The sequence below is a fragment of the Hemiscyllium ocellatum genome, chromosome 5, assembly GCF_020745735.1.
Source record: "Hemiscyllium ocellatum isolate sHemOce1 chromosome 5, sHemOce1.pat.X.cur, whole genome shotgun sequence".
In the NCBI taxonomy this organism is placed as follows: domain Eukaryota; kingdom Metazoa; phylum Chordata; class Chondrichthyes; order Orectolobiformes; family Hemiscylliidae; genus Hemiscyllium; species Hemiscyllium ocellatum.
Genome location: NC_083405.1, coordinates 140,748,640 through 140,767,934, shown reverse-complemented (window position 1 = coordinate 140,767,934; position 19,295 = coordinate 140,748,640). Strand labels below are relative to the sequence as shown.

The window sequence follows — 19,295 nt, the reverse complement described above, 5'->3', positions numbered from 1 at the left end:
CAGCAGCCCCAGCAGAGACCACAGAGAGAGAACCAGCAGCCCCAGCACAGACTACAGGGAGGACCAGCAGCCCCAGCACAGACTACAGAGAGAGGACCAGCAGCCCCAGCAGAGACCACAGAGAGAGAACCAGCAGCCCCAGCACAGACTACAGGGAGGACCAGCAGCCCCAGCACAGACTACAGGGAGAGGACCAGCAGCCCCAGCAGAGACCACAGAGAGAGAACCAGCAGCCCCAGCACAGACTACAGGGAGGACCAGCAGCCCCAGCACAGACTACAGGGAGAGGACCAGCAGCCCCAGCAGAGACCACAGAGAGAGAACCAGCAGCCCCAGCACAGACTACAGGGAGGACCAGCAGCCCCAGCACAGACTACAGAGAGAGGACCAGCAGCCCCAGCACAGACTACAGAGAGAGGACCAGCAGCCCCAGCAGAGACCACAGAGAGAGAACCAGCAGCCCCAGCACAGACTACAGGGAGGACCAGCATCCCAGCACAGACTACAGAGAGAGAACCAGCAGCCCCAGCACAGACTACAGGGAGGACCAGCATCCCAGCACAGACTACAGAGAGAGGACCAGCAGTCCCAGCACAGACTAGAGAGAGAGGACCAGCAGTCCCAGCACAGACTACAGGGAGGACCAGCAGTCCCAGCACAGACTACAGGGAGGACCAGCAGTCCCAGCACAGACTACAGGGAGGACCAGCAGCCCCAGCACAGACTACAGGGAGGACCAGCAGTCCCAGCACAGACTACAGAGAGAGGACCAGCAGCCCCAGCACAGACTACAGGGAGGACCAGCAGCCCCAGCACAGACTAGAGAGAGGACCAGCAGGCAGGCAATGGCCCGGGTACCTTGGAGATGAAGACACCAGGCTCGTGGATACCAAACGGGTGGCTGGCATGGTCACTCCCTCCAACAATGCTGAGCCCCAGGGGGCCTCCTGTCTTCAACAGAACAATCTCCTGGGGGAGGAAACACAGCAGAGCAGAGTACATCAGCCTCAGGGGACACAGACCCTCACCAACAATAGCCCCACTGAGTCAGAACCCAGCAACAACACACTGCTCACCCACACGGGGGTGGGGTGGGGTCAGAACCCCTCGCCCCGGGGTGGGGAGTATTGGCCCCTCACCAACACGGGGGGGGGGGGGGGTATTAGCCCCTCACCCACATGGGGGGGTATTAGCCCCTCACCCACACGGAGGGGGGTATTAGCCCCTCACCCACACGGAGGGGGGTATTAGCCCCTCACCCACGGGGGGGGGGGGTATTAGCCCCTCACCCACACGGGGGGGGGTATTAGCCCCTCACCCACACGGGGGGGGGTATTAGCCCCTCACCCACACCGGGGGGGGGTATTAGCCCCTCACCCACACGGGGGGGGGGGTATTAGCCCCTCACCCACACGGGGGGGGGGTATTAGCCCCTCACCCACACGGGGGGGGGGGTATTAGCCCCTCACCCACACGGGGGGGGGGGTATTAGCCCCTCACCCACACGGGGGGGGGGGCATTAGCCCCTCACCCACACGGGGGGGGGTATTAGCCCCTCACCCACACGGGGGGGGGGGTATTAGCCCCTCACCCACACGGGGGGGGGGTATTAGCCCCTCACCCACACGGGGGGGGGGGTATTAGCCCCTCACCCACACGGGGGGGGGGTATTAGCCCCTCACCCACACGGTGGGGGTATTAGCCCCTCACCCACACGGGGGGGTATTAGCCCCTCACCCACACGGGGGGGTATTAGCCCCTCACCCACACGGGGGGGTATTAGCCCCTCACCCACACGGGGGGGGGTATTAGCCCCTCACCCACACGGGGGGGGGGGGTATTAGCCCCTCACCCACACGGGGGGGGGTATTAGCCCCTCACCCACACGGGGGGGGGTATTAGCCCCTCACCCACACGGGGGGTATTAACCCCCACTCTCAGTCCACCCACAGGGGCAGTAAATCACTTGGATTTGCCCCCACTGAGTCCTTTGCCCACCCTCCCAGACCCCTGCATCCTCTTACCTCCACAGGGTAATCCTCAGGGGTGGGCAGGTTGACAGCCGGCTGGTTAGACCGGGTGACAGTTTCCTCGATCGTGGGGTCACGGTAATCGTCATGCAGCGACTGGCCAGCAGGAGGCGGAGAGTATGGCCTCGCTCGATGCAGAGACGGGGAGCCATCTCCTGTCAGCACGTCATCTGCAGATTTCACTAATCCTGACATCTCACGTTCGACTACCATGGTGATGGTGGGTGCTGTGCCCGTAAGAAGTGCTACTGCCTGATCATGCCTGGCATCTGCCATCTCTACCCCATTGATCTGAAAACATGCGCAAACCTGCAGTCAGTTCACAATGAACTGCAGCCCCACAGTGTACCCACTACACCACTCCAGCTATTCATTCACATCCTTCACACACACTTCACATCAACAGATTCTGAACCCAGAACCAAGCAATGCCACATCAGTGCTGAGGGAGCGCCGCACTGTCGGAGGGTCAGTGCTGAGGGAGCGCCGCACTGTCGGAGGGTCAGTGCTGAGGCAGCGCCGCACTGTCGGAGGGTCAGTGCTGAGGGAGCGCCGCACTGTCGGAGGGTCAGTGCTGAGGGAGCGCCGCACTGTCGGAGGGTCAGGGCTGAGGGAGCGCCGCACTGTCAGATGGTCAGGGCTGAGGGAGCGCCGCACTGTCGGAGGGTCAGTGCTGAGGGAGTGCCATTAAGTAACTGACAAAGGGTGTTTTGGAGGAGGACAGCAGAACAATATATGCCTAACTCTCAGAACAAGGGTGGTTTGCCTGATGATCTCAGCATAATCTCCCTTTTGCCAGCTGTGATGGTGTCAGCCATTGGGCTGGGTTCTGTGACCACCACAGAGCACTTGCTGCAGCAGTCCGTGTGAAGCTGATCTGACTGGGTATGGTGCTCCCTGCTGTGTGGGGACACAGACTGGGTCAATGTGAATGTCTTCTTTCAGCTTGCTGACCTGCGGATGGACCTGTTCCTTTTTCATTACTGGAAACACTGAAGTGTTTAAAATTGTGGACAAGCTCTAGAAGAAATTACAGACTCCACATTGCGGAGAGAAACCGGCTCTGAACCTGTCCCATTCCTGCACACTCAGGCACACTCAAAAACCAAAACTGCTGGAAAAACTCAGCAGGTCAGGGAGCATCTGTGGAGTTAATGTTTCAGAATATTGACCCTTCCTCAGGTGCTGTTGGACCTGTTGAGCTCTTCCAGCAATTGGCGTTTTGTTTCTGATTTCCAACATCCGCAGTTGTGTGTTTTGGTTTCGTGTACACACAGGCACAGTGCATCGCACAGCCACACACACAAACATACACAGTCCCACAGACGCTCCGACACAAACATCTCTCACACACATGTTCACACTCAGGCTCAGAGTTTCTCACACATGGTTAAACACCTCACACAGACACACAGAATCACACATGCAACTGAATGCTCACACATGCTCATTCATGGCGAAATGCTCTCACACGGACAGTTTCTGATGTGTGCTCCCACTGAGTTGAATCGATGTCTTACACAGATTCACAGCTGCCGACACAAACTCTTGCTCAGGTACATAATGGGATGTGGCTCACTGGTGAACACCGCCACCTCCCAGCACCAGGGACCCGGGTTCGATTCCTGCCTTGGGTGACTGTCTGTGTGGAGTTTGCACATTCTCCCCGTGTCTGCGTGGGTTTCCTCCCACAGCCCAAAGAGGTGCAGGTCAGGTGAATTGGCCATGCTAAATTGCTCAGAGTGATTAGATTAGATTACTTATAATGGTAAACCTATAGAAATCATTGCCGCAGAAGGCCGTGGAGACCAGGTCATTGAGTATATTTAAAACGGAGATAGAGAAGTTCTTGTGGGCAGCACAGTGGTTAGCACAGCTACCTCACAGCGCCAGAGACCTGGGTTCAATTCCCACCTCAGGCAACTGTCTGTGTGGAGATTGCACATTCTCCCCGTGTCTGCGTGGGTTTCCTCCCACAGCCCAAAGATGTGCAGGTTAGGTGGATGGGTCATGGGAAATTACCCACAGTGTTAGGTGAAGGGGTAAATGTAGAGGAATGGGTTTGGGTAGATTGCTCATTGGAGGGTTGGTGTGGACTTGTTGGGCCGAAGGGCCTGTTTCCACACTAAGTAAATTAAACATGTTCATCCAGCCATAGATACACACCGTTCCAGAAGCGGTCATACAAACCTACACCCAGTCTCTCTCTCGGTCTCTCTCTCTCACACACACACACACACACACACACGAGCTTATAGGAGTGCAGGCTACAGGATACAGGACAGTAAGATCTCATCGATGCTTCGACTCAGATGCCATCAGTTTGAAAGGTGTCCTGAATTTGGAGGAGCCCGAGCTGAGATGTCAACAGAACATTGTGTTAGACACATGCCACACTGAGGGGAGACAGGAATATGGCCAAGAACTCGCGATCTGCATTGTCTGTCCAGTCAGTGATGGCTGAATTCCATCCCAATTCCACTCACTCCCCTCGGTCCATAACAGTTGGTAACATGATCCTCCTGCTACCCTGAAATTCAGATATACAGCAGCCCCTGCTTGGCAAAGTGCTCCCTGATTTTGATGTGAAGGCGATGACGTAACATTCTGCCTTGTTTCAAAGGAAGATGACTGATATTCCGTCACATCCCTGTCCCATATCCCTGTCACTGACATTCCATCACATCCCCGTCCCATATCCCTGTCACTGATATTCCGTCACATCCCTGTCCCCTAGCCCTGTCACTGATATTCCGTCACATCCCTGTCACTGACATTCCATCACATCCCCGTCCCATATCCCTGTCACTGATATTCCGTCACATCCCTGTCCCATAATCCCTGTCACTGACATTCCATCACATCCCCGTCCCATATCCCTGTCACTGATATTCCGTCACATCCCTGTCCCCTAGCCCTGTCACTGACATTCCGTCACATCCCTGTCCCATATCCCTGTCACTGATATTCCGTCACATCCCCGTCCCATATCCCTGTCACTGATATTCCGTCACATCCCCGTCCCATAGCCCTGTCACTGACATTCCGTCACATCCCTGTCCCATATCCCTGTCACTGATATTCCGTCACATCCCCGTCCCATATCCCTGTCACTGATATTCCGTCACATCCCTGTCCCATATCCCTGTCACTGATATTCCGTCACATCCCTGTCCCATATCCCTGTCACTGATATTCCGTCACATCCCTGTCACTGATATTCCGTCACATCCCTGTTCCATATCCCTGTCACTGATATTCCGTCACATCCCTGTCCCATATCCCTGTCACTGATATTCCGTCACATCCCTGTCCCCTAGCCCTGTCACTGATATTCCGTCACATCCCCGTCCCATAATCCCGTCACTGATATTCCGTCACATCCCTGTCCCATATCCCTGTCACTGATATTCCGTCACATCCCCGTCCCATCGCCCTGTCACTGATATTCCGTCACATCCCTGTCCCATATCCCTGCCACTGATATTCCGTCACATCCCCGTCCCATAATCCCGTCACTGATATTCCGTCACATCCCTGTCCCATAGCCCTGTCACTGATATTCCGTCACATCCCCGTCCCATAATCCCGTCACATCCCCGTCCCATAATCCCGTCACTGATATTCCGTCACATCCCTGTCCCATATCCCTGTCACTGATATTCCGTCACATCCCTGTCCCATATCCCTGTCACTGATATTCCGTCACATCCCTGTCCCATAATCCCGTCACATCCCCGTCCCATAATCCCGTCACTGATATTCCGTCACATCCCTGTCCCATATCCCTGTCACTGATATTCCGTCACATCCCAGTCCCATATCCCTGTCACTGATATTCCGTCACATCCCTGTCCCATATCCCTGTCACTGATATTCCGTCACATCCCTGTCCCATATCCCTGTCACTGATATTCCGTCACATCCCCGTCCCATATCCCTGTCACTGATATTCCGTCACATCCCTGTCCCATATCCCTGTCACTGATATTCCGTCACATCCCCGTCCCATATCCCTGTCACTGATATTCCGTCACATCCCAGTCCCATAATCCCATCACTGATATTCCGTCACATCCCCGTCCCATAGCCCTGTCACTGATATTCCGTCTCATCCCTGTTCCATATCCCTGTCACTGATATTCCGTCACATCCCTGTTCCATATCCCTGTCACTGATATTCCGTCACATCCCTGTTCCATATCCCTGTCACTGATATCCCGTCACATCCCTGTCCCATATCCCTGTCACTGATATTCCGTCACATCCCTGTCCCATATCCCTGTCACTGATATTCCGTCACATCCCCGTCCCATATCCCTGTCACTGATATTCCGTCACATCCCCGTCCCATCGCCCTGTCACTGATATTCCGTCACATCCCTGTCCCATCGCCCTGTCACTGACATTCCGTCACATCCCCGTCCCATATCCCTGTCACTGATATTCCGTCACATCCCTGTCCCATATCCCTGTCACTGATATTCCGTCACATCCCCGTCCCATATCCCTGTCACTGATATCCCGTCACATCCCTGTCCCATATCCCTGTCACTGATATTCCGTCACATCCCTGTCCCATCGCCCTGTCACTGATATTCCGTCACATCCCTGTCCCATATCCCTGTCACTGATATTCCGTCACATCCCTGTCCCATATCCCTGTCACTGATATTCCGTCACATCCCAGTCCCATAATCCCATCACTGATATTCCGTCACATCCCCGTCCCATAGCCCTGTCACTGATATTCCGTCTCATCCCTGTTCCATATCCCTGTCACTGATATTCCGTCACATCCCTGTTCCATATCCCTGTCACTGATATTCCGTCACATCCCTGTTCCATATCCCTGTCACTGATATTCCGTCACATCCCCGTCCCATATCCCTGTCACTGATATTCCGTCACATCCCCGTCCCATCGCCCTGTCACTGATATTCCGTCACATCCCCGTCCCATATCCCTGTCACTGATATTCCGTCACATCCCTGTCCCATATCCCTGTCACTGATATTCCGTCACATCCCTGTCCCATATCCCTGTCACTGATATCCCGTCTCATCCCTGTCCCATATCCCTGTCACTGATATTCCGTCACATCCCTGTCCCATAGCCCTGTCACTGATATTCCGTCACATCCCTGTCCCATATCCCTGTCACTGATATCCCGTCTCATCCCTGTCCCATATCCCTGTCACTGATCATTCTCGGGTTACTGACCTCCCTGTACGAGACACAGTTTCCATCACTTTTTTGACCAAAACCAGTGCTGACATGAAAAGCCATGGTTTGACTCCTTGCACGGGTCATATGTCAGGGCAGAGTGATACCCTCGTTCACCCTGGGAGTGTGTGCCTGCCGCAGGGAGCAGCTGAATGTCCTGTCCTGGGGACTCAGTGTGGATTCTCCAGCTCACACAGGGAGCAGTCTGACTGAACCTCAAACTGATGGAGGCGGCTCAGGAAAACCACCATTTTGTATGGAACATCATCAACCCCAATGAGAATCCCTCTGTCCTGAAAGCATGCACACATCACAGCAAATGGCAGCAACAAACCGAGGGAAGGACAGAGGTGTTAGTACCATTCACAGGAGGTTTCACTGTGGGCTGCATGAGTGCAGCTTCGTCTGGTGTAGAGTGAACAGAAGCCACCACTGACCACACAGTAACAGCTCTTACTACCAGCCACTGCCCTGGTAACCCATGCTGTTAACCAGGTCAGGGGATCAAGGTCAGAAACCCACCACCACACAATGCTTGGCTATGCTAGTCACATGCAAATCAGAGGCCAGAGAGAATGAATCCTTCACTGTGCAGCTCAAAAACATCATTAGTGAAATACACCAGGAAGGAGGAGAGCAGGGGTGTGCATTCAGATACCCAGGGCAAACAAGCAGGTCTCAAACAACCCCTACCATCAGCAATACCACTGAGACAGGCTAGCATCAGATCACCCAGCCTCAAACCAGCAAATACCCCTGGGACAGCACAGGGATAGATACAGAGTAAAGCTCCCTCTACACTGTCCCCCCATCAAATAATCCCAGGACAGGGACAGCATGGGGTTAGATACAGAGTAAAGCTCCCTCTACACTGTCCCCATCAAACACTCCCAGGACAGGGACAGCATGGGGTTAGATACAGAGTAAAGCTCCCTCTACACTGTCCCCCATCAAATAATCCCAGGACAGGGACAGCACTGGGTTAGGTACAGAGTAAAGCTCCCTCTACACTGTCCCCTATCGAATAATCCCAGGACAGGGACAGCACGGGGTTAGATACAGAGTAAAGCTCAGGGGAGTGTTGCTGCATTGCCATTGGGACAAATTCCAGGAACACCTCCCCCACCCCCAACACTGTAACAGCAATGTGCATCGCTCCACACCAACTGATCCCAGAAATGCTCGGGGTTTTGGGGGGGGGGGGGGGGGGGGAAAAAGAGAGAACCGGCGCCTCAGGGACACAGCAGAAGGCAGTGACCGAAATCACTGTCATTCAGGAATTGGCATTGCTGCCAGGTGGGGTTAAAGCTGATCAAACCCCAGGGTCTGATAACGGACAGGCCACATTCCTTCAGGAACTGACACTGGAAACAGCGGCTCCATTGGCTGTCAGTGTCCAAGACTCTGGAACAGTTCCTACAGATAGGAGGGAACGAATGTAACTGCGCCATTGAAGACAGGGACAGGATGAAAGCCAGGAAGTGTAGACCAGTCAGCCTGTGGGGAAATACTATAACCTGTTATCAACCATTAACAGCTGAATGTTTCAGACAGCGTCAGCATTCCAAAGGGAAATCACAGTTGACAAATCTCCCGGAATGTTTCTATGGGGAACCTAGGGAGAGGAACCCCACACTGGCCAGTGACAGCCACATCGCCTCAATGAGCCAAAGGGACAGGCAAAAGGAGAAACTCTTTCAGTTCGGCCGGTCAGCAACACCACGGCCCGCTCTGTGACACGGAGTGACCCCTGAATGACCTGGCTTCCACCCATGGGCTCGATTTCTAACCAGCCCCCCAGCTCTTCCCAGACAAGGTCAGCCCCCTCCAGTGAGCCCATCAACTCAGCAATCACTGCCTGACCACCTCATCCCGGAACACCAGACCAGCTTCTCCAGGCTGCCTTTCTAACCCATTGTTGGGAGGGATAGAGTCGGACAGTTAGCGTCCGTATCCACTGGCGTTTGGAAGACAGGGAGGTGACCTTATTGAAGCACACACCAGCTCGAGAGGGGCTGACTGGGCAGGTACTGACAGCACGTTACCTCTTGTGGGAGAGACTACATCGGCCAACTCTTTAACAATGAAGACTTTTAAAACAGAGATGAAGAGAAAGGTTTTCTCTTTCAGAGAGCCACTATTCTGTGGGAATCTTCTTGCCAACTGTAGTGGTAGTAGGGATACTTAAGTCAACAGGGATGGGGACAGGCAGGAAAACAGAGTTCAGACCACAATCAGATCAGCGATGGTCTCCCTGCAGTCTCTTTGTCATCTCTCTTCAGCTGAGAGTAAAAGGGGCACCGATTTTATCCTGAGATGGGGTGGAACACCTTCGCTCAGAACACCTTCACTGCGTTCCCCAGAGAGCCGTGGGGGACACAGCCCTCGTGTATATTTAAGGCTGAGCTGGACAGATTTGTGATCCGTCGGGGAATCGAAGGTTGGGGAAAGGGGACATGAGGAATGTCTGATCAGGCATGATCCTGTTGTATGGTGGAGCAGATTCGAGGGGCCGAATGGCCTCCTCCTGTTCCTGTTTCTGACGGCCTGGTGAATGGTGGAGCAGAAGTGAATGCCCAATCAGCTGTGAAGCCCTTTTCTCCCTGCTCCCCTTTAGCACAGCACAATTCCTGTGAATCTGTACGTAATCTCCCTGAAGGAGAACACAGCTTCCCGCTGATACACTGTTGAGAGCCGGATCCAGTCACTCCCAGCAGCTCAGGATGATACAGCTTCCTTGTCAATCCTCACTGAGCAGCGGGAGAGACGGGGGCTCCCACACCCGAGGTGAATGGCTGTTCCAGCAGAGGCAGTGGCTGACATAGATTGTTACCCTCAGCAGGTGGGTACAAGCTGACGCCAGTCAGAGTAAACCACACCATGCTGAGGTCTTCACACACCCAGAATCCTGGCACACGGAGCACTCCCGTACGGAACACTGCTCCAACCCACACCATCCAATCTCTCAACTGGGGAGACAGCTCACTGACAGAGGGTACTTACCGAGATAACCCGATCTCCAACTCGCAGGATCCCATCCCTGTGCGCAGATCCTCCATCAGCTAACCGCGAGATAAAGATCGCCTAAAAACAGGACGTGCCATAGGTTACACACACCCCGTCCTCACAGACACACACGGCTCTCACAGACACACATGGCTCTCACACGCCCCGGGTTACACACACACACACGGCTCTCACACCACCCCCCGGGTTACACACACACACACACACACACACACACACACACACACACACACACACACACCATTCTCACAGACACACATGGCTCTCTCACCCCCCGGGTTACACACACCCCGTTCTCACAGACACACGGCTCTCACAGACACACATGGCTCTCACACCCCCCGGGTTACACACACACACACCATTCTCACAGACACACGGCTCTCACACCCCCCGGGTTACACACACACACACCATTCTCACAGACACACGGCTCTCACACGCCCCGGGTTACACACACACACACACGGCTCTCAGACACACGCAGCTCTCACACGCCCCGGGTTACACACACACACCGTTCTCACAGACACATGGCTCTCACACGCCCCGGGTTACACACACACACCGTTCTCACAGACACATGGCTCTCACACGCCCCGGGTTACACACACACACACACGGCTCTCAGACACACGCAGCTCTCACACGCCCCGGGTTACACACACACACCGTTCTCACAGACACACGGCTCTCACACGCCCCGGGTTACACACACACACCGTTCTCACAGACACACATGGCTCTCACACCCCCCGGGTTACACACACACACACACACCGTTCTCACAGACACACACGGCTCTCACACCCCCCGGGTTACACACACACATACGGCTCTCACACGCCCCTGGTTATACACACACACACACACACCCCGGGTCTCTCACACACACTGCTCTCACACGTCCCGGGTTATACACACACACACACACACCTCTCACACATCACGGGTTTTACACTTACACACACCCCTCCCCGGGTTACACACACACACACCTCTCACGCGCCGGGTTATACACACACACACACGCACGCTTCGGGTTACTTACACACACACATGGCTCTCGCACGCTCTGGATTACTTACACACACACACACTCGGCTCTCACACGCTCTGGGTTACACACACACACAACTCTCACACGCCCTGGGTTACACACGCACACGACTCTCACACGCCCTGGGTTACACACACACACGACTCTCACACGCCCCGGGTTTTACACACACACACACACACTGGGTTCCACTTGCAATGCACCAACACGCAGCCATCCCACTCAGCCAGCTTCCCCTTTCTGGTGTCATACTCACTGGGTCTCCTGCTTTGTATGGTGTTGATCCCTTGCCCCCAGCGATGCTGAAGCCCAGGCCTTTCTCGTTGCGTGCCAGTGAGGTAGTAAACTGCAGCCGAACATGGCCATTTTCAGGAGGCTCGGGGAACCTCAGGCCTGTGCGGCGGTCCCTTGGGGCGTAGTCATCCTCAGGGCGCAGTGGGGTCACGGTGATGGCATTCTCTGGTTCCACCATCCTCTCCCGTAGTATTGACATGGTGACTGAACTCCCTGAGCTTCGCAGTGCCTCCACTGCTCGGTGGTGCTCTGCATCATGCAGCTCCACACCGTTTACCTGCACCAACCAAAGGCACAACCATCACCGCATCGTCCAGCAGCTTGCCCAGCTGGAAACGGGAGGGGGAACACGGGGGACCACCGGGAAGCTGGGAGGCATGTGGGAAAACTGACAGGCTAGGAAATGACCCAGTGGTCTTACCACAGAACTGTACAGTGTGGAAACAGACCCTTCAGTCCAACCCGTCCATGCTGACCCAGATATCTCAACCCAATCTAGTCCCACCTGCCAGCACCCGGCCCATATCCCTCCAAACCCTTCCTATTCATATACCCATCCAAATACCTCTTAAATGTTGCAATTGTACCAGCCTCCACCACTTCCTCTGGCAGCTCATTCCATACACGTACCACCCTCTGTGTGAAAAAGTTGCCCCTTAGGTCCCTTTTATATCTTTCCCCCTCACCCTAAACCTATGCCCTCTAGTTCTGGGCTCCCGATCCCAGGGAAAGGACTTTGTCTATTTATCCTATCCATGCCCTCATAATTTTGTAAACCTCTATAAGGTCACCCCTCAGCCTCCGACACTCCAGGGAAAACAGCCCCAGCCTGTTCAGCCTCTCCCTGTAGCTCAGATCCTCCAACCCTGGCAACATCCTTGTAAATCTAGATTGGGTTGGGATATCTGGTCAGCATGGACGGGTTGGACCGAAGGGTCTGTTTCCGTGCTGTACATCTCTATGACTCCCCAGGACCTTACCATTAAGTGTATAAGTCGTGCCCTGATTTGCCTTTCCAAAATGCAGCACCTCACATTGATCTAAATTAAACTCTACCTGCCACTCCTCAGTCCATTAGCCTATGCTATTAATGCAGGGGCCCAAGTAATGTTCTGGGGATCAGTGTTCAAATCTCAGCCAATGGAATATGAATTCAATTTAAGAAATGTAAAATTAAGTGTCTAATGATGACCACGAATCCATTGTTGATTGTTGGAAAACTCCATCTGGATCATTAATGTCCTTTAGGGAAGAAACTGCCATCCTTACCTGGCCTAGCCTACAGGTGACTCCAGACCCACAACAATGAGGGTGACTCTTAACTGCCCTCTGAGCAATTAGGGAGGGGCAATAAATGCTGACCCAGCCAGGGACACCCACACCCCGTGAGTGAATAAAAAAGCAACACGGATGTTTGGGAGCTGAATTAAGAAACGTGGGCTGAAGGACAAGGTGGGAGGGGGGGGATGGAGAGTGAGCTTGGTGGGCTTGTGGAGTGGGGGGGGGGGGGGGAGAAGAGAAGGTCAGGAGGGTAGGCCTAGCACAGCCGTGTGTGTGTCCCTGATGGGCTGCTAGTGCTCAGCACCACATCGAACCTTACTGACCTGCAGCAGCTTATCTCCAACCCGTACTCCAGCCTGAGCTGCGGGCCCTTCCTCGGAAACCCGGGATATGAAGATGCCCTGAAACAAACATAAGCAGCTGTCAGATCGCAGCAGGTCGGACATTCCCCATCCAAATACCGGCACGAGATTACACAACCAGGGCTCGCTCAGTCAGCCTCACACCAGGCTAACAGCTCTCACACAGCTCATATAGAAAGCCAGAATCCCGGAAAATCACCTGGATTCTTTCCGAGCTGTTACTGGCTCGGAATGTGGGGGTTAAAGGCAGCGAGGGGCTGGGGCTGGGGCTGCCCAGTGGAGTGGCTGGAGGCTGCTTGTTTAAAGAGGGCTGGGGCGGGGAATGGCTACATCAGGGGAACTGGGGCCAGGCACAGACGGATAGAGAACTCCAAACAAGGGAGGGCAGAGTTTTGCTCTCCAGCCATACACCATCGGCGTTAGCTAGACACACCAAGGGAAGCAGCAGTGGGGTGGGGGGGCTGAAGGCTGGGCTGAGCCTGGGGAGGGGGGCACGTTGAGGTTGGAGATGGGGAGGGGGTGACAATGGGTGGAGGGAGGAGGGGTAGGTCGGATAGAGTGAGGCTTGTGAGTAGATGCTGGTTTCCTGTGAGCAGACTGTGTGTCTGTGCCTAGAGTGTCACCAAGAGATCATGACAGCCATGAGGCAACCTTACCTCATCGTCGCCCTTGTATGGGGTGGAGCCTTTTCCTCCAGCGATACTGATGCCCAGGCCACCAGTTTGACGGTGGATTGTTAGTGTTAGCTACAGACACAACAACAGCAGGTTAGCTCAGCTCAGCAACATCAACTCGGAGCTTCTCAAATCCCCTCAATCCCCCCACTCCATCCTGGAGACAGCTTGGAATGTACAGGCCTCTGCAAACCTCTGACATACAGCCAGCCAGCCAGCTACACTCCCTGTGGAACTCTGCAAAGTGAAGAGTCAGACTGCTATCACTGGGAACATGGGGACAGAAAGAGTCCACTCAAACTCGGAAATCTGTTCCTCCAGCTCATTCAATCATTGATGATCCATATTTTCCCCCTCGTTTCCATATTTCTCGATGCTCCTTCCTGACTGGAAGATAGATTTGTGAACCACAACAGAAAAAGGGAGAGGTATTTCCAGATTCCCAGCAGCACGTGAGTGAGTGACAGAGAGAGGCAGAGAGAGACAGACAGGGAGAGAGAGAGAGGGGGGGAGAGAGAGAGAGTGTGTGTACGCGCACGAGACCGGGTGCGTGATACGGACTGACAGCACTCCTCAATGGTCCATCTGCAAATCTAGGCTAATTCCTCTGACAACAGAGGAACGTGTTTCTATCTGCTCTGACCCACTGCTAACAGGGCAATTAGTGTAACATTGGTGCACCTATTCTCAAGGGAGAAAGGGAGAACTGCAGATGCTGGAGATCAAAGTGAAGTGTGTGTTGGGAAAGCACACAGGTCAGGCAGCACTGATTTCGGACTCAGGGATAAGATGTGGGCACCACTAGCTCAGGCAGCATTTGTCATTCACCGTCAGCAGGAGGGCAAGGTCAGAGTCAGCACACTGCCATGGGTGTGGGGTCACACAGCAAGGAGACCCATTAATGAATGCGATTTCCAGGCCGAAAGAACAATTTAACAATCAACAGTGATCACACAGTGACTGAAATTAAACGGTGTCATCTGTAAGGATGGGATTTTCAATTCACAATTCCCCATGCAGCGAGGGGGCTGACCGGGACAGGCAGCGCCGCAGCGAGGGGGCTGACCGGGACAGGCAGCGCCGCAGCGAGGGGGCTGACCGGGACAGGCAGCGCCGCAGCGAGGGGGCTGACCGGGACAGGCAGCGCCGCAGCGAGGGGGCTGACCGGGACAGGCAGCGCCGCAGCGAGGGGGCTGACCGGGACAGGCAGCGCCGCAGCGAGGGGGCTGACCGGGACAGGCAGCGCCGCAGCGAGGGGGCTGACCGGGACAGGCAGCGCCGCAGCGAGGGGGCTGACCGGGACAGGCAGCGCCGCAGCGAGGGGGCTGACCGGGACAGGCAGCGCCGCAGCGAGGGGGCTGACCGGGACAGGCAGCGCCGCAGCGAGGGGGCTGACCGGGACAGGCAGCGCCGCAGCGAGGGAGTTGAGAGAGTCAGGGACGTGGCGAGGGGATTCAGGGACAATAACAGAACACATTGAATGTTATGGAACAATTGTGCAGCAAGTGTGGGTCTAACCAATTTGCTGAGAGGGGGCAGGGAACCATCAATATGAAGGAGCAGTACACAGTGATCTCTGGGTTGTTGAGGGTGAGAGGGAAGAGAATGTCACTGTGTCAGCCTGGTAAACGGTCACACCTTTAACTGGGAGATACTGCCAATACCTCCGTCGACCTCCATGTTTCAGCAAGGAAAGTTTCTATAAGCCCAGACAAAAATAATCTTGCAATAGTCCCAGGCACAATGAGACAGCAAGCAGACCAACCGATGCTGGAGCAGAAAAGGAGCTGGTTAATAGGAGCTAGAAATGTTTCAAGGATAACGTTAATAACCAGAGTGAGGAGGTTATGTGTCATCAGAAACGGAGATGACAGGGTGAATTGCCCTGGGGGCAAATAACAACAGAGCATAAAGACAGCCAGTCAGCCCATTGAGTCTGTGCTGGCTCTCTGTACGGTCATCTGGTCAGTCCCCTCCCCCACACCCTCCCCATCTCCCTACAACTTCCATTCCCCTCAAATCCCTGTCCAATTTCCTTCTGAAACTGTTCCTTGTCTCTCTCTCCAGCCCTGTCGTGGACAGTGTGTCCCAGGTCCCTGCCATTTGCTGTATAATCCAGCGTTCCTCACCTTCCCCTGTGCCTCTTACCCACAATCTTCAATCTCTTCCCCCCCACCCCCCCTGCAGCAGCAGCTAATGGGGAGACATTTCTAAACCAGTCAGAATCTCATCCACCTCGATCGGATCTCCCTCAATGCCGTCTGCTCCGAGGAAATTCTCCAACCTGACCCGGGAACTGAGATCCCTCATCCCTGGGACCATTCTGGTCAATCTCTCGGCACTCTCTCAAGGTTCCCCCCCCCCCACCTCCTTCCTGAGGGGCGGGGGGTTATAGCAGGGTCTGATCAATGTTCACAGTCTCTTCCCTGCTCTCTCTATGTTTGAAGACCAGAGCCCATGTGCTTTCCTAACCACCCTCTCAATGTGTCCACCACCACCCAAACTCGATGGATGTGAACGCCCAGCTCCCATGGATGAGAAAATGGAAGGGTGGGTTATTCAGTTTGCTGCTGACATCAAGGTTGGTGGAATGGAGGGTGGTTGTAAGTTGCAACGGGACATTGACAGGATGCAGAACCTGCAGATAAGTGACAGATGGAGTTCAACCTGGAAAAGGGTGAAGTGATTCACTTTGGAAGGTGGAATTTAAATGCAGAATCTAGGATTAAAGGCAGGATTCTTGGCAGTGTGGAGGAACATAGGGATCTTGGGGTCCATGTCTATAGATCCCTCAAAGCTGTCACCCAGGTTGATAGGGTTGTTAAGAGAGCGCATTGTGTGTTGGCTTTCATTAGCAGGGGGATTGAGTTAAAGAGCTGCGAGGTTATGCTGCGGCTCAGTAAAACTCTGGTTAGACCTCACTTGGAATATTGCGTTCAGTTCTGGTCGCCTGATTATAGGAAGGATGTGGAAGCTTTAGAGAGGGTGCAGAGGAGATTTCCCAGGATGTTGCCTGGACTGGAGGCTGTGTCTTATGAAGAGAGGTTGAGGGAGCCAGGGCTTTTCTCATTGGATTGAAGGAGGATGTAAGGGGCCTTGATAGAGGTGTACAAGATGATGAGAGGCAGAGATAGAGGAGATAGCTAGATATATTTTCCCAGGGTGGAAATGGCTATCACAAAGGGGCATAATTTGAAGGTGATTGGAGGAAGGTATAGGAGAGATTTAGAACATAGAGCAATACAGCACAGAACAGGCCTTTCGGCCCCCTCGATGTTAGGCCTATTGTCAGCTCGTCCCCCTACACTATTCCATCATCATCCATGTGCTTATCTAAGGAGTGTTTAAATCTCCCTTGTGTGGCTGGGTTACCTACATTAGCAGGTAGGGCATTCCACCCCCTTACCACTCTCTGAGTAAAGAACCTGCCTCTGACGTGTCTTAAATCTATCACCCCTCAGTTTGTAGCTATGCCCCCTCGTAAACGCTGACGTCATCATCCTAGGAAAAAGACTTGCCCTGTCTTCCCTCTCTAATCCTCTGACCATCTTGTATGTCTCTATCAAATCCCCTCTTCGCCGCCTTCTTTCCAATGAGAACAGACCCAAGTCCCTCAGCCTTTCCTCATAAGACCTTCCCTCCAGACCAGGCAACATCCTGGTAAATCTCCTCTGCACCTTTTCCAATGCTTCCACATCCTTCCCAAAATATGGGGACCAGAACTGTACACAATATTCCAAGTGCGGCCGCACCAGGTGTTTTGTATAGTTGCAGCATGATATTGTGGCTCTGGAACTCAATCCCTCTACCAATGAAACCTAACACACCGTGTGCCTTCTTAACAGCATTATCCACCTGGGTGGCAACTTTCAGGGATCTATGTACATGGACTCCAAGATTCCTCTGCACATCCACATTACCAAGAATCTTTCCATTGACCCAGTACTCTGCCTTCCTGTTATTCTTCCCAAAGTGCATCACCTCACATTTAGCTGCATTGAACTCCATTTGCCACCTCTCAGCCCAATTCTGCAGTTTATCCAAGTCCCCCTGCAACCTGTAACATTCTTCCACACTGACCACTACTCCACCGACTTTAGTGCCGTCTGCAAATTTACTAACCCATCCACCTATGTTATGCCTGCGTCTAAGTCATTTATAAAACAGACCCTTGTGGCACACCACTAGTAACCGGATTCCAGGCTGAATATTTCCCATCGACCACCACTCGCTGCCTCCTTTCAGAAAGCCAGTTTCTAATCCAAATTGCTAAATCCCCCTCAATTCCATGCCTCTGCATTTTTCCCATCAGCTTACCATGTGGAACCTTATCAAAGGCTTTACTGAAGTCCATGTATACCACATCAACTGCCCTACCCTCATCTACATGCTTGGTCACCTTCTCAAAAACCTCAAATGAGGTTTGAGACACGACCTGCCCTTGACAAAACCATGTTGACTATCTGTAATCAAATTGTTGCTTGCGAGATGATTATAAAACTTATCTCTTATAATCCTTTCCAAAACCTTTCCTACAACAGACACAAGGCTCACTGGTCTATAATTACCTGGGTCATCTCTGCTGCCCTTCTTGAACAAGGGCACAACATTTGCAATCCTCCAGTCCTCAGGTACTAAACCCGTAGACAACGACGACTCAAAGATCAAACCATCTCCACCCTCGCTTCCCAGAGAATCCTCAGATAAATCCGATCCGGCCCAGGGGACGTGTCTACTTTCACTCCTAGAATTGATAACACCTGTTTGTAACTAACCTTGATCCTTTCTAGTCTAATATCTCGTACCTCGTTCTTCTCCTCCACAATATTCTCCCTTTCCTGAGTGAAAAACGATGAGAAATGTTCGTTTAGCACCTCTCCGATCTCCACAGGGTCCACACACAACTTCCCACTTCTGTCTTTGATTGGCCCTATTCCTACCCTAATCATCCTTTTTCCTATCAAAAGCTTTAGGGTTCTTCTTTATTCTATTTGCTAAAGATAGCTCATGTCCTCTCTTTGTTCTTTTTAACTCTCTTTAAATCCTTCCTGATCTGTAACTCTCCATCACTTCATCTGAACCATCTTGCCTCATCAACACATAAGCCTCCTCCTCCTGATTAACAAGAGAAGCAATTTCTGTTGTAAACCACGGTTCCCTTCCCTTATCACTTCCTCTCTGCCTGACAGGGACATACCTATCAAGGACACACAATATCTGTTCCTTAAACCAGCTCCACATTTCCATTGTCTCCATCCCCTGCATTTTGCTCCCCCATTCTATGCTGCCTAATTATTGCCTAATGGCATTGTAATTGCCCTTGCTCCATCAATAGCTCTTG

The 19,295-nt window shown here is 53.3% G+C and overlaps 1 protein-coding gene across 1 annotated transcript in view; it reads right to left on the bottom strand.

Annotated features, from left to right (window-relative positions):
* Window positions 1–19,295, bottom strand: part of scrib (scribble planar cell polarity protein) — a 185,157-nt gene that overhangs the window by 69,992 nt on the left and 95,870 nt on the right. Inside the window, exons 17-22 of the mRNA XM_060825755.1 lie at window positions 13,937–14,026; window positions 13,242–13,319; window positions 11,600–11,914; window positions 10,260–10,340; window positions 2,025–2,321; window positions 859–969 (exon numbers count right to left, since the gene is read on the bottom strand). Coding sequence (XP_060681738.1) covers window positions 859–969; window positions 2,025–2,321; window positions 10,260–10,340; window positions 11,600–11,914; window positions 13,242–13,319; window positions 13,937–14,026 — 972 coding nt within the window. The remainder of the gene's footprint in view (window positions 1–858; window positions 970–2,024; window positions 2,322–10,259; window positions 10,341–11,599; window positions 11,915–13,241; window positions 13,320–13,936; window positions 14,027–19,295) is intronic.